The sequence below is a fragment of the Chrysemys picta genome, chromosome 2 (genome assembly GCF_011386835.1).
Source record: "Chrysemys picta bellii isolate R12L10 chromosome 2, ASM1138683v2, whole genome shotgun sequence".
Classification (NCBI taxonomy): Eukaryota; Metazoa; Chordata; order Testudines; family Emydidae; genus Chrysemys; species Chrysemys picta.
The window spans coordinates 220,405,073-220,421,591 of record NC_088792.1 but is presented as its reverse complement, the minus strand read 5'-3'; the positions used below and the strand labels follow the sequence as shown (position 1 = coordinate 220,421,591).

The 16,519-nt window shown below is 38.4% G+C and overlaps 1 protein-coding gene across 6 annotated transcripts in view; it reads right to left on the bottom strand.

Annotated features, from left to right (window-relative positions):
• SNTG1 (syntrophin gamma 1) overlaps positions 1–16,519 on the bottom strand; it is a 790,136-nt gene that overhangs the window by 77,656 nt on the left and 695,961 nt on the right. For all 6 annotated transcript variants that reach the window (XM_008168521.4, XM_042857030.2, XM_008168520.4 and 3 more), the window contains one exon: positions 324–440. In XM_008168521.4, coding sequence (XP_008166743.2) covers positions 324–440 — 117 coding nt within the window. The remainder of the gene's footprint in view (positions 1–323; positions 441–16,519) is intronic.

Genomic DNA, 16,519 nt, shown 5'->3' with positions numbered 1-16,519 from the left:
ATCATTCAGCACAATCTAACCAGTTTGCTTCAGGCTGGTTGACCTTTCCATACCTAGCACCAACAACGTGTTTCCCTTCCAACTTTGCCAAGGGCTCCTGGTAAGTGGGCAGAAAAGTGCTTACTAGCTGCACTTCATACCTTTGATAATTATTTTACAGAACTTTAACTTTTTATTCCCCATAATTTTTCACTATTATATAAGACATCCTGGTAGACAGCGGAAAGATCCACCTATCACTGTGTAAAATGCTTGTATGCATTGTATCGTATAAAATTATTTTAAATACACTTTTCCCTGCTTAATATGAGAAATATACTTACTGGAGGTGCTATAAACTTGTAAAGAGAGGAACCCCTCAGAGCTAGAAACTTTGGTGTGTACATTCGGTCCTGAAGGGAGTCTTGTTCCCGTTCTTCTGTCCAGCCCATATAGACTATCTGATGGAAAAATCAATAGTGTTGGTGAATTCCACATACATTACATGTTCATCATACAAATTATGCTGATGCCCTTCAAATCCTATTTAACTAAAGATCCTGAACTGGTGATTCAAAATGACATATTTGTAATTCACTTATAATTATATAATCACATAAAGAAAGCCTATTCAAGGGAAACTGTCAGAAAAAACTTTCATTGTACCAACAAAAGTAAAAGGCAAATATATATATCAGAAGTTTATCATTCCATAAAAAACTTGCTGGAGTCATTCTAAATATGCTGAAATTTCAAATTAAAGGACTTTAATGAAGTGTAAGAAACCAAGTAACCATAAAGCTAGAGTAAATATCAAGTAGGGGTTGAAAGTTCTTATTTGTGTAATCCTGGCTGGTGATTTGTTGCCTTCTGTGGAAAGAAAGGATTCAGTATGAGAGAGAAGGCATGCTATTTGTATTTCAATTGTATAGCTTCATCCAAGGACCTTAACATAATTTTCAGACATTACTCAAATATCATGGTATTTGGTTGATATTATTTTACCAATCTGACATACAACTAAACTAAGGGTCAGCAAGCTTCAATGATTTACCCCATACCACACAGCCTGTAACTGACAGAGTTGTGAATTAAAACATAGTAGCAGTATACTGCACTTATTACTATAAAAAAGATTTCCACTATAGCATGAATGAAAAAATATAAGCTAAAACACGCAAATATAAGTTATACATATTAAAACTGAAATATTGTATATACCTCATCAACTGAATGCAGCATAGAATTATTCATGTTATTAGTATACTATCTACTTTAACTATGTACTCCAGTTCAAAAGTCTTAAGTTAGAAGCAATATGCCCATCTGAAACTTGTAAAGTATAATTATAATTTTAAATAATTGGGTTAAGAAAGGAATGCTACATAATTTATACTTTGTTTCAGGGTTTTTCTTTTTGTTGTTAGTTTTTGCTTATATAACATTCATTATTTCATCCTGCATAATATATTTGAACATTTTCTAAGAACTGTAACTACTATGAAAAACAGAGATGGACCCAATGGCCGCTCTGCCAAACAAAAAAATAGGCCAATTCCCCTTTCACCATCCCCACTAAAAAGGCAGAGCAAGGAAAAAGAAGGAACACTGGAGTAAAACTGTTATATCATGGTATAACTACAGCTATACTCACCAGATACAATTTTGTGGTTGTCTAATGACAACCTTTGGATACTGTACCTATTCAATGGGAGTTACTGGGTGGATCAACCCTTTTGAAACTCAAACCTGTTATTTAGGTTCCTAACCTGGGTTTAGGAGCCTGCCTTGAGGCACTTTTTGAAAATCTTGGCCTATATCTACACTGTATTCAGAGAGCTGGGGACTCCTTAAAATCACCATCTCCTCTTTGGAAATTGATTACTTAAATTAGAATGTAACTATGCACCAATCTATGGTATGTGAGTGAGTCAAGACCAAAAGTAGAAGAACCAGAGTATTTCCAGAGTACTGGTATCCATAGCTGTGGAGAAACCATGCACATGGACTAAACACATCCACGAACACCTGATTAACTAATACATTTCTTTGGCTGATAATAAACCGACTTCCAGTGTAGAAAGTAAAATATCACAGAAAATAGACAAACCAATATCTATTTCATATAGAACGGTTAATGGAATAGACCTGTTAATTTTAGAGCAATAAGATTGTGTAATTTGTTTCTACCCTCATAAGCATGGGCTTTTCTCTGTTCAGGGTTCTGATGTATTGCAGATTGAGTACTGAGATACAAAGGGCCTGGTCTGGCCAATGCTTACGTATGAGTAATTTTATACACATTAGTCGTCAATAGGACTACCTACATAAAAAAAATTACTACTGTGAGTAAAATGATTCACCTTCCTGTTTGCATGATTTGGGCATGACTCAACCTATGATATTTCAGGACCCTGGATGGAGAATGTTCCATCATTTTTTTAAGAGCAGAAACAACATACACAAGTTTATTGCTCCAAAATTAATGGCTCTATATATTAATACCAGCTCTAGGGGTATGTCTACTCTGCAGTTAAACACCCGCGGCTGGCCTTTGTCAGCTGACTTGGGCTCACGGGGCTCAGTCTAAGGGGCTGTTTAATTGTAGTAGACATTCAAGTTCAGGCTGGAGCCCAAGTCTTGGACCCTCCCCATCATCGGGGTCCCAGAGCCTGGACTCCAGCCCAAGCCTGAATGTCTAAACAGCAATTTCCCCTTAGCCCAAACCCCACAAGCCTGGGTCAGATGACATGGACAGTATAGACATACCCTGCAGGGTTTGTGTTTCTGCTACATTTTATTGTTGCCAGTTTTATGCCAGACGTGAGACTAAATTATCATTATGATCCCTTCTGGCCTGAAAATCCATTAACTCAATGGGTCCACTCCAATGAGCAAAATTAAGCATAAAGCCTAAACCTCTTTTGTAAGATCCCAAGGGAAAGGTTATATTGCACATATATACTCAGAGTGAGAGAGACGATCATAAGTACAATGAGGCAAGGTTTAAAGAACTATTCCACTGAAAACCCTAATTTATTTCCCTTTGTTAATGGTACTTGGGATGTCATTCACGGTGCCAGAAAAATCAGAAGTGTGCGCCTGAGATTTCTTAAGAGCCTGAGGAGGTAACTGACTTAAATGCACTACTCAAGTGAGTAAAATTATTCACACATATAAGACTATGTAAGGTTGGGACAAGACTTAGCAAAATATTTTTGATGATGTCAGATAAATGGCAAATGATTTCTGATTTCTGGAGACTGATACAGTTGCATGGTGAAAGGAATTAAACTGAATTTAGTAGGTTCTAGCTTTTGATTTGTTTAATTGGAATTGGATACACAGTAAGATACCACTAGACAGGCAAAAGACCTGTTAAGTAAATCTATCTGAAACAAAGGAATGTATGTTTTACTCAATTTACTTATAAGTAGTAAACAGGGTCCTTCAGACAGCAGGGAGAGGAAATGGAGTAAACAAAACAATTTTCATTTCAGCAAACATAAGTGGGGGAAGAAAGAGTGTCACCTTCCTCACTGCTTGAATAAACATTACTTGGAGGGATAACCTTCAGAAGAAAACAAAGGGGTGGGAAACCCCAAGTTCTCTCTTTCACCCAAGAAGACAAATGCAGCTGTGCCTTTGGGAGAGATCCTGACCAAGGAGAGGGTCAGTCACCATCTTGCTGGAAGGCTGTGGGGAGAAAGGCCATCTTGAATAAAACCATGAACCAAAATTTGCTGGATTAAGTTTTAGACTGTTAGATGAGTGTTTTCATTTTTATTTGCTGGTAACCATTTCTAACGTTTTCTCTCATGCTTGAATTCACTTAAAATCCTATCTTCTTTTGGTAATAAACTTGTTTTATTTTTAACTGAAACTAATCCAGTGTTGTGTTTAAACTGAACTGGTTGGTAACTTCAGTTAAAGTAAAAAACCTGTTGAATATTGACTCCTTAAAGAGGCAACAAACCTTAATATTTCTCTGAACTGTCCAGGAGAGGGCTGGATGTGGCAGAACACATTTTTGTGGGAAAATATGGGACAGGGAGTGTGTTGAGGTTACCCTGCAAGTAGTAACCAAGGCTGGTGGGAGCCAGAGTAGTGCTGTAGACCAGCTACTCGGGTCAGAGCTGCTGAATCAGGGCTGTTTACCACAGACACTCAGGTTGTGATATGCATGCTGTCAAACTGTTTGTGAGCTGCCCAGGTTGAGAGCTAAATCAGCAATGCACTGTGAGGCATCCAAGTTTACAGGGCAAGTGGTGACACAACCACTCATTGGTAATATATTGAACCCCAGAATGCGACAACCACGTGGCCTGAAGATACTTAGTATTTTTGTAGTATGGTAAGTAATTTGTGTTCAGCTGGTAGTTTCTCTTTTCCACAACTCTGATGACATTTTATAAAGTTTGTACTTCTACTATTCATCAGCCTAACAGGATAAAGTCACTCATGCTATGTGGATGTATTGATATTTTAAATTTGATTACTTCACTACTAAAGCAGCCATGAGATATTTGAGATTTTTTTCCCTTGACTCTACATCATGGGAAGAAGTTAAACTGATTTTGCAGACAATATCCTTTATTGAGGATTTATTAACAAAAAAGGGCTTTTCTCTTTCAAGCTAAAATACCACCATCAAACCTACAGAGGGACTGTTAATCAAAACACTATCAGATTGTCAGTAAGTATATTTCTAAAATCCCTTTTCTGTAATTTAAATGAATAAAACATAGCCATACAGATTCTAAAGAATAGAAAGGTTGGCCCAATATATTAGTGTTTTATTTTTTAAAATTATTTTCTACTACAGTGGCCTCAAGTTCCTATGAATAAATTAGACACGTGAAACTGGAGAAAGCATAGGCGCTACACGCAGTAAGATGATTGGAAATGGATAAAGAATATCCTGTCTTTCAGGAGATAAAATCGAATCCATAGCCTTGTGATATTTTAGATTTTGATAAACATGCTAACTTTGATTCAAAGACAAAATCTAGAACAACAGTGGGAATCTCATTAATTTAAAATGGACAGTTTTTTAATTCTGGAGCTCAATGGCTCATTTATGGAGTGTGATAAATATAAATAAGAAAGAAAAACTTTTAAACACAAAAGATGACCCAAGGAATTATGTACCATGGCAGGTCCCCTTCTGATCCTGCACAAGGATCTGCAAGCATGGACTCCATCACAAAATCTTATTCAATTTAATTGGATTCCACATGGAAAGAAAGAACAATGATTCTGAGTCCCTTTGCAGAACTAGGACCTAAAGATCCTTGACTGCATACATACAAACACAGAACTCATCGTATATACCAGTCATATATATGTAGAATAGAATTTAACTATCTATCCACTGAGCTGAAGGAGTATCGCTACTAATTCAGCCAAGAAAGGGAACTGAGCGGCGCATCAGACAACTTCATGTCTCAGAAGCGGTATGGATACTGCACACACACAGAAAAGGAGTGGAGGCCCTAAAGGAATAAGGCATGACCAAATGCTATGGACATTTAGACATTTGAATAGCATTTCAATCTTCAAGAAGCAGCAGCTTTGTTTGAGGACTGCCAAGCTTCTCAGTCCTGTCACATGGAAAAAAGAGACCAAGTCTTATTTCCGATAAACTTCCAGCCACAAAGCAATTTTTGCAGCTGTTTGTAATTTCCAAAGGCAATAAGTGATGCAAAATGTATTAATTAAGTGCAAGTTGATTCTGCATTAAAGACTCAACATCATATTATGGCTTCTCAGGTGAAACACGGACACTTGAAAAAGTCTCTATATTTACATGATAAATTAACCAGAACCCTTCTTTCAGTCAAAAATCCATATACATCCAATTCAATATGGATTTACAGGATGCAGACACTGTAGCTGAGCAGGACAATAATTCATAACCTGACAACATGTATTTATTAAATCCACATTTCATATCTTCCCAATATGTTGTTAAAAGTATTTACTTACGTAGCCTATAAGAGCCTTTCGGTCTGATGTGTCATTTTTCACAGAGTTTTAATGTGAATGTTTAATTTTACTTTATAAAGAATGAAAAGATATTCACTCAAGAAAATTACAACAAAATAATGCTAAATAAAGGGGAACTTTTTCACTAGTATGGTGGTGAAGCACTGGAATGGGTTATCTAGGGAGGTGGTGGAATCTCCTTCCTTAGAGGTTTTTAAGGTCAGGCTTGACAAAGCCCTGGCTGGGATGATTTAGTTGGGGATTGGTCTACATGACCTCCTGAGGTCCCTTCCAACCCTGATATTCTATGATAGATGAAAATAAAGCAATTAAAAGATCAGGACAGAATTACTGCCACTTTCTCTGGGAGTTCTCAGACTAATATTATTTGCAGCAGCGGAGTGGGGCAACAGGACAAAGATAGAGCCAGAGGACTAATGAACATGTTATACAGCAGGCAGGATTATCCTGATGGCTTAGTGAAGAGCTCTGATAATTGTCGCCCCACTGCTACTGACATTCTTGTCCCACCTTAGTACTCCCAGAGTTTATCATGGTTTATGGTTAAACAGAAAATTCACCCAAACAAAAAAGCTGGGAAGAAGGTTTGAGTCTGGTTCAGCTGCAGTCAATGGCAAAAGCTCCATTGACTTCAATAGGGTCAGGGTTCCCCATAAGCAGGGCCACTGAGAGCAGGTTCGGGCCCCGGTGAAAAATTTTGGGGGGGCCCCCCAGCAAGGGCCGACCGGCTAACCAGGGCTTCCCCCGCCTGTCGTCGGCCCTGCCTACAAGTGAACTGTTTTTAAAAATATCAGAAGATTCCATCGTGTCTGGATGTGAGTGAATGAAAGAGCAATAATAAATATGAATACAAATATTTTGCTATCATGTAGACATGGAAAAACAAATGCCCAGCAGAGCTGGCCAGGGTTTTGAAGTCTAGCTCATTCAGAAAATCTGTCCCTTGAAGCAGTCTTGTCGTTTTAGCTTTGTAAATGGTTTTCTGTCTTCTTCACTAAGCAAACAAGATGCATTAAAGACAGGTTCTCTGCACCAGGAACACAGGGCCAGGTTTACCGATATATAAAAGAAAAAGACCACACATACATCCATCCATCTCCATGATCCTTTCCCAGCAATTCTTATGCATTCTATTATTATTTTTTCTACTATGGAATGTGGAGTGCCAATCAAGCTAAACTATAAGGAGATTTAATTACCGCTCAAACTACTTGATCTTGAAGATCTGTTTGCTTGTAATCCAGACTGAGGCCTACCTTTTTGGGGGTGCTGATTGAGCACCACATTGGAGAAAATCAGGAAAGGATGAGATTTTTAAATGTTTTACACTCTGGTTTAAGCGGGCTTACGGCCCCAATTGCATCATTAATTTTTGTAATGACTAGTAATTAGACCTAGTCAGGAATTTTCCCAGCAAAACAGGTAAGTGCTTTGTTGAATCAATCACAAGGTGAGGTCCACCCTATCTATGAGACTAAGTGAAATGAATACAATTGCTTTATAGGGATTCTGTTAATTGCTTTGGGGCAGATTCCCATCTTTGTTGTTAAATAACTAATCAACAACTCCAAATGCCCTCTCATATGGAGTCCCTCAGGGGTTATATTGAACAACAGCAGCAATGCGTATGTAAAGTCACTAGGAGAATGGATAAGGCAGCATGCCTTGGCGTCTCCTCAATATACAGATACTCACATCTACCTTACTGTCCTACATGATCATTGTTATTCCATCTCAATGCTAAAATTCTGCATTACATGGTGCATATAACACAGCTGATTGAATCTCAACATGGATATGACAAAGCTCGCAGAGGGGTAAAATACTTATTTTAATAAAAAAGAATTGCCATTTTATTCATGTGTGTGGAGGGGAATTACTTTCCCAAGGTTGTTGCTTTATTTCATTTTAGAGAATTATTCTTTCATTTCCCCTCACCCCAGAGAATTTTAGGCCTCATTCTTATATAATAGGACTGATTCTTACAGTAGCTGTGATAAGAATCCTTCACATAATAGAGACTCATACATCTATATTTTCATAGCATTAACTTCACAATTCCAAATAAATACATTGGGAATTGTGCAGCTAAGCTTCCAGAGCTCATTGCTTTGAAAACGTATATTTATTGGCGTAAATCCCTTGTTTAAGTAAGTTTTTTTTCCTTTCACCATTTATTTAGACTGTTTCATAGAAAACAGAGGCATACAACAATACACAAGGGCTTTTTGCATGTGGTGTTTGTTTGTTTGTTTTTAAGATGATGCTTCAAATAGAGCTGGCAATTTTCATCCTTCACGGCTCAACACAGGTGTATTCCTTTATCTAGTAATCCAGCAAAAGGAATGCATCAGGTTCCATAAATATTCATCATGCAAGGTTTTTTATATACCTTTTGTGATGGTCCTCATTATAGTCCTATGGAATATTTGTATCTTTGTTTAACCCCTCCCCCCCATATATTTGATCAAAAGCAATTATTTACTGGACAATTTTGTCTTCAGTCATAAGCTATATACTAGCTCAGTAATGTATTATGATTGAGATTGTTGTGTTTTCCTGCCAAAGCAAAGGTGAATTCTTTCCCCCAGTCCTTGAACTAACAATGATTTAGCTTATCTCAAATCAGATAAACATTTAGGCTTCTACAGTACTCTCAATATATGACTCTTAAAACAACCTGGTAAAAATGTAAATAAAGTGAACAACTTCAGCTGTATCTTTAATCTTGCATAGTGCCATTTTAAACTTAATGGGAAGTATTACAGCCTGCTTTACTGACATTAAAAATCTGATTTGACATAGGAACCACTTTGTATGGTGTCAAGGCTGGATCCCCACTTTGAACTTTAGGGTACAAATGTAGGGGCCTGCATGAAAACTTCTAAGCTTAACTACCAGCTTAGCTCTGGTTCCGCTGCCACCATTTCAATTTTTCCCTCCCTGGGAAGCCTTGAAAAACCTTCACCAATTCCCTGGTGAATACAGATCCAAACCCCTTGGATTTTAAAACAAGGAGAAATTAACCATTCCCCCTCCTTCCTCCCACCAACTCCTGGTGAATCAAGATCCAAACCCCTTGGATCTTAAAACAAGGAAAAATCAATCAGGTTCTAAAAAGAAAGCTTTTAATTAAAGAAAAAAAAGGTAAAAATCATCTCTGTAAAATCAGTATGGAAATTAACCTTACAGGGTAATCAAACTTAAAGAGCTTAGAGGACTCCCCTCTAGTCTCAGGTTCAAAGTACAGCAAACAAAGATAAACACTCTAGTAAAAGGTACATTTACAAGTTGAGAAAACAAAGGAAAACTAAGACGCCTTGCCTGGCTATTTACTTACAAGTTTGAAATAGGAGAGACTTGTTTAGAAAGATGTGGAGAACCTGGATTGATGTCTGGTCCCTCTCAGTCCCGAGAACAAACACACTCCCAAACAAAGAACACAAACAAAAGCCTTCCCCCCCCCCCAAGATTTGAAAGTATCTTGTCCCCTTATTGGTCCTTTAGGTCAGATGCCAGCCAGGTTACCTGAGCTTCTTAACCCTTTACAGGGAAAAGGATTTTGGAGTCTCTGGCCAGGAGGGATTTTATAGTACTGTACACAGGACAGCTGTTACCCTTCCCTTTATAGTTATGACTGGTAGCACAGACTTAGTGCACTTTAGAGTCTCTCACTCCTTTGCACTGCAATGAGGTATAGCAGATATTTATGTGTGTGGTCAATGGGATAGAACGTAGGTTCTCAACTGCGGGGAGTGCATCAAACTTTCTAGGGAGGCATGGCTACGGATACCAGAGGTGTGGGGGAAGGTAAAGGACCATACCCCTCCTCCTTTTTAAACAGGGGAATTATGCCTCCCCACACACTTTTGAGAACTTGAATTTGACAGGGGAACAATGAGGAGGGGATGGGTCCCCCCGCCTTGGCCCCTGAGGAGCTGAATGGCATAAGGGCAGAGTCCCTTCCCTGCTGGCAAGACCGAGCAGGGACCAAACCAAATCAGAGTAAGCAGCATTGCGACCTGGCGTCCGAGGTCTCGGCACTGCTCACATGTAAAGGTAAGAGGTACTGTTATAGTACCACTCGACTTGCATTTTGATTTAAGCAATTTGCCTGATATCACCTGATCAAATGCATTAGCAACACTAGGTGGCAGTATCCTCGCAATTGTAAGGCGGGGTGAGGTTTGAGAAAAAAAGAAAAAACACACACCAAAGCTAACATGGGGCACAATTCAAAAATGTTGTGAAACCCTGGAATACAATAAAGAAAAAGAAATATGAAAAATAACTAAGGGGACACTAGCAATAAAAGTATTACTGACATTATGAGGGGTTATTCTTCTCCCCTCTCTCTCCCTGCTGTTTTTTCCTAGCCTAATCCCCATTTCAATTCCTTATGTTTTGGAACCCTCCATGAAAGAGAAGCCCCCTCATACATGAGCTGCTTACTGGTAGGTTATTTAATTTTAAATGAACTCATTATTCCCATTTCAAGGGGCTCAAAGGATTAAATATATTAATGTATTTAATGTCCTTGAATTTCCTGGTAAGAATTTAATTTCCTCTTCACCCTATTATCATAGGTAGCTTGAAGATAGAATTTTTTTGGTTTTGTTTTTTTGTTTTTAACCATAAAGTAAACTTTTCAGGAAATATGATTGGGATTTAAACTAAAACTGGAAAATATTTTTCAGATATTTGCACATTAAATTATGAGGCTCTTCCCATTCTTCTCCATGTAACTGAAAAATAGACTTATAATACGGAAAAATTGAATCATAATATTTGCTCACTTGAACACAGAAGAATATAATCACAGAGGGAGTAAACAATTTAAGCACGTAAGAATTGCTACACTGAGAACTACAGGTAGTACTACGCAGAGTAACCAGCCAGAATGATATTTGCAGTTTATTACCGTATTATGTTTCACAGCTGAGCTCTGTGACACTTCTGAAGTGCACATATAGCAACTTCAGATGTAACCTTAGTTCAAAGCTCATTTTGTTTGCTAATCGAAACCCACATTTGTGAAAGGTTCACAAGCATAAACTCAGGTTGTTCCCCATACCACTCGGCCTTCTGCCATCCCCTAACAAGTCCCAATTACTTGTACTTCCCCCACTAAAATTCTGGGTGGCCCTCTTTGCACCTTCCTACTTTTCATGTCAAGTATGGTTAGCCACTCCTTTCACATCCATCAAGTAGTTGGGGTAGTGTCATCTATAAGATGGGTGCTTAACGGGTCTCCTGGAGAGTCAAGCAGGCAGAATTTGCCTGCCTATCCGTCCCATAGTGCTCTCACTCCATCTCTATTAATCAAGGAGATGAAGATACCTCAATCCCTCACCCTGGTTGCAGATTAGTAGGTAGAATTTATTTTCAAGAGAGTCTTTTCCCCCCTCATTTAAGATTTTGAAATGCTCACTTATTGCAACAGATTCCTGTGATGGCAAAGCCAATTTGAAGACTAATTGGATAATCGCATGCATTTGTCAAAATGACAGAATTGAAACAACAATTTTTTTTCCCCCTGAGGATTATTCAGGTCAATGAACAATTTCATGTAGTTAAAATTCATTACAGTATGAATGTGTTGTTGTTTGTACAGAACAGATTAGCATTGAGGAAGCATGGCTCTCAATGGTAAGGATTCTTCCAAAGGAAGAAAAAAAAAAGTACTTACCATTCCTGATACACATCAGAAAACTCTAATGGAGCTTTCTTTGCAGAGCCAAATTTTGATGCACGCAACAGGCTTGGGCGCTGATTTATATTGCCACTTTTTGTAAAAGTACTAGGAGATGATAGTAAAAAAAATAGTTTGATCTACTTATGCCTTAAGGATTATTGACTGAATCATTTTTAAATACACCAACTAGAGTGGGGCAGTTATCTTTTTCACAAAAGTGCTGAATGTGTCTTAACGCAGCATGAGTCACTTCAAATTCTCAAATTCTCTCTCTCTCTCTGGTCAAAATGGAATTAGAATACAACACTTGCCTGGTTAATAATTAAAGCGCCAATTGGTGAAGTTAATATACTTTTGTTTTATCTAGAGTGATCTGGCTTCTTCGCTTCCATAAACTTCCTTTCTTCTTGTGGAGATTTTTCTTGTTTACTTGTCACATACATCTTCACAGCAGTTTAGCACACCCCTGATCAGGTTAATTAGGCTGCTAGTTTTATCATTGAAGGGATCCCATCCTTCTGCCCTCAAAAGAATTTTACAGCCAACTTGGGGACTCCAAGACATTCTTTGTCATTCTCAACAGAGTAGCTGTCAACTAACGTTTTGATAATGAGAGGATCCCCATACATTCTGGCTACAAACTTACTGTATATCATAGTGTCATCGTCCTCTCTCATTGCTGCTGCACAACTGCAGCCATGGTAAAGTATTTTCTACTGAAAAAAAATCATCTCTGTAAAATAAGGACAAATTTTAAACTGACCCCATGTCCATTTCTCATCTATTGAACTTATTAATGGAGTTAAGTATGGTTGTGAGAAGGTGATAGGGTTCTTGATATTTAATGAAGAACAAGCTTTGTGATTTTCTTGTGGCCTGTCACAGGGTGACTGGCCACTGTAAATGAATCAGGTCCAGTCCCTCTGAGACAGAACAGGTGCCCACAGTTTGACCAGTTAAGAGGATAGAACAGAGAGAATCAGAAATGGGGAGATCTGGTGACTCAAAGGAGTCAGTCAGGAAAAGGGTAGGTGAGAGCTGCCAGAGACTAGAAGACTGGAAGAGGTTCCTGGGAAAAACTGAAAGTAGGAGAGCAGCAAGAAGGGTTTGCCAACTGACCTACCCAGAGACAGGCCAGAGAGCAGCAGAGGGAATTGCCTGTTGATGTCTCTAAGCTGGAGAACTGAAGCAGAGGTCCAGAGAGGGCTGAAGGCAGGGGACCAGTGAAGAGGCTTACTTGCTGATGTCTCCACATTGGACAGCTGGAGTCAGAGGAATGGAGTGGGCTCATGGTCCAGGGGGAATGATGAATGCTCTTTGGGTGAGGATGGTCTCCCTGCAGCATGGCTGTGGGGGTTCCTGTTGGGAAGAATGGGGTTGTACAGCACCTGGAAGGGCTGGGGTGGCTGTCCTGGCACACACAGAGGAAAGGCCTGACAAAAAGCCAGGTATGGTGGAAGACACCAGTATGTGGACCATCAAGGTACTACAAATCTTGGGATTTTAGGGACTATACACACAGGGGATGACAAATAGTCTATTTGTGGGGACTTATATTTTATAATATTTGTGTAACCCACACACCTTCCAGGTGTGGTGCTCTGTCCCTTCTAGTGGCACCGAGACATGAGAGAGAGAGAAAAATTAATGACTTCTCTACAGCCTTAGCTAACAGGCATATGGATTTTAGCTCATGCAGTAGAGGTTCATGCATTTAGCTCCAGAGGTCCCAGGTTCAATCTCACCCGTCGACGACCGGGGTCTGTCGGTATTACATTTGTAGTGTTTTTGTAACATAGCAGCTCAGGTAGGGTATTATTATGGCAAAAGAGCCTGGGATAGAGTTACTGGGGACTCAGAAGGAGAGAAACAGACAGGTGTGCCAATTGTGCTGTGACCTGATACAGTAGTGTGCTCCACGCACAAGAGGATGCCCCCTGACAAGGCCTCAAAAAAGATATAATACACATAAAAATCTGTATCTGAGTGGTTAAAAGGTACTCCCCCTTAACTTCAGAAATTGTTTTGATCATGTTTAGTATTACCCAGCCTCAAAGCATTAACAAGACTTTCCCCCTACATGTACACACTGTAGAATTCTTACTTATATATTTAGTGAAGAGTTTGCCACATTTATCCATGACTTTGTCACCTTCAAAATGGTTATTGTATCATGATTTACTTGCGGTATTAAAAAAAGTAAAAATAACCATAACAACAAGCCACAACCGTGTGTCTATAAGTGGATGCCTTGTCACTCCAAAGCTAACCGATCTGAGCATGCACAAGCTGCACATCCTTTCCTTGGGTCCCAATTTAGGCACTGACCCTGGACACAAAAGCATGTGGGTAACTCTACTCATGAGCAATTCCACAGAGTTCAGTGACTTCACACAAGTAAAATTCTACATGTGTTTAAATGTTTGCAGGATCGGGGCACTGATTCGATCAGCAATGCCTGAGTGTATATAATTTCATTTTCAGAACCTAATATTCAAACGTCCATACTCCGGTGAAACCAAAATAAAATTTCTCTGGAATAATACCATAAACTGCTCCTGAGTGAAGACCATTGCCAAGCCAAATTTTGACTTTTAAACCTCAGGCATTTTCGCTGCAAAGCTGTTAAAGAGGTTGCCATTTTTATGATGTTTAGGAATAAGGGAAATGACCTATTAATACACACTCTGCTGTGGCATATTGTCATAGTTGGACATCCATCCTAGCAGCCTGCGCATAGACACATAAGACTCTGTACGCTCAATGATTTTTAATTTTTTTAAGACTATAAGAGCCCAAAGTCACCATTTTTTGAGCTTTGGAATGTATAAATATAAAACAAAATTATGTAGAATTACATTGCAGTGCAGAGGCTGATTCATCTTTTGAAAGAGAAATCAATGTTTGTAAATGAAAGAGGACAAAGTAATCAAGGAATGAAATTTTACTTTCAAGCCTATCAGAGGGAAGTACAAACCGTGAATAATAAAAGAAAACATTTAAAATTATAAAACATGTACTTAGCAATGTCACTTTAAATACAACCTGTATTACTGGTACTGTTTTTTGACCCAGAAATTATTTGGAAGGCTAAAGGTCAAAATGGTTTTTTACACTCTGAGCAGCTTTCGGTACCTAAATGTTCTTGGCTAAGGTTGCTGAGCCTCTTCCGAAATGCAAATGATATATAACTGGGGTGTAGTCATTGTGGGCTTGAGTCATTGCTCACTGAAGTCAATGGGAAGAGTTCTATAGACCCTTCAGTAGGCATGGGATCAGGTCCTACATACTACTTCTCACAGGAAACACGAAAAGGTGCCAAAGAGCAGTACTTGTCAGAAAACCACAGCTGGGAAGGGAGGGCCGATAAGACCATTCAGTGGTTAGAGGAAAGAAAGCTATAAAATAAATATGATACAAGCCTACTGGACAGGAATTAATTTCTTAAAACAAACATGTTTTAAACCACACAAATATCTAAGGAAGGAAATATTATACATTATTAAATCAGGTAAAAATGAATCAAATACAGTTTGAATGAATCTATTTCATAGTTACCCAGAAGGCAGAATGGCTTCCAGAGACAATTTACCAATAAATAATTTGTTAAAACAAACCACAAATCACTATAATACAAACCACTTCTAGAATCAGGAACATAGACCCAGATGTTTAAAGGAATGTTGGTGTTGCTCTGCTCATCTTTGCAAGGCCTAACTGACCTAGAAGTCTAAGTCTCATTTTCAAAAATTCCTGCTGAAATCAGTACATACATTTGAGGATCTGTGTCCTAAGTGCCTAAGTCACTTTTGAAAATGAGATTTAGACTTCTAAGTCAGTTAGGCATTGCAAGACTGAGTGGATTAATGCCTAATTACCTTTTAAAATCTGGCCCATAATGACACTGGACTACATCAGGGTGTAACTGATTCAACAAAGTCAGCAATTCTCTTGCTATACAAAGTATAATGGAAATCTCATTGAGGTTAAATTTTACAGGCATCAATGCCTTCCACCAAGTGCATATAACCATCTTCCAGACAGGTTTGCTAAGAGAGAGTGACATATTGAAGAGATTAGGTCCTATAGATGAATTACTGCAGTAACAGTTTGCAGCCACAAAGTATTACCCATAAACTGTAAAAAGATTAGCAGATGCAAAGATACTCTTTGCATCTCTAAATTCCCTACAGTATGCTCTCATTACACTACCATCACTGATACCACAATAAAAATATTGCATTAACATAAACTGGCAAAATAAAAATGTAATAGCCAAAGCAGTCACAAATTACTGTACTAAGGTATTCAGTTTTAAAAATCATTTACTCTACTTAAGCATGATTGCTAACTAGGAAATACAATGTACCTTTCTTGATCTTAAAAATTCTTAGTGCATTTCACTTAACATTATACACTAATTACAAATTGCAACCAAATCTATTACTTCTATATCCAGAAGTTGCTGATCTGTCACAGCTTCATTATCAACACTGAGGCACTCCAAACACTTAGCCAATATTCTTTTGAGTCAAAGTACATTTCAAAGACTTGTGGGAATGAATTCTCATAAACAAAAGGAACAGAAGACATTACTGCACTGGGAAGCAGAATGTGGTGGCAGCAATTCATGGTGAGATTTCACTAACTTCAAAACACATCAGTAGAGCCGTCTTATTCCAGTGCACAATTTTGATATAAATGAAGAAGTTGTAGCTTTTAACAAAATTTTAAAAAGTAAGTGTTATATCCTTGGGGGCAATAGGTTTAGGAAAAAAATCACTGGAGACACAGAGAGCTGTAAACCTTAAAAGCAGCCATTTATTGCCACACACT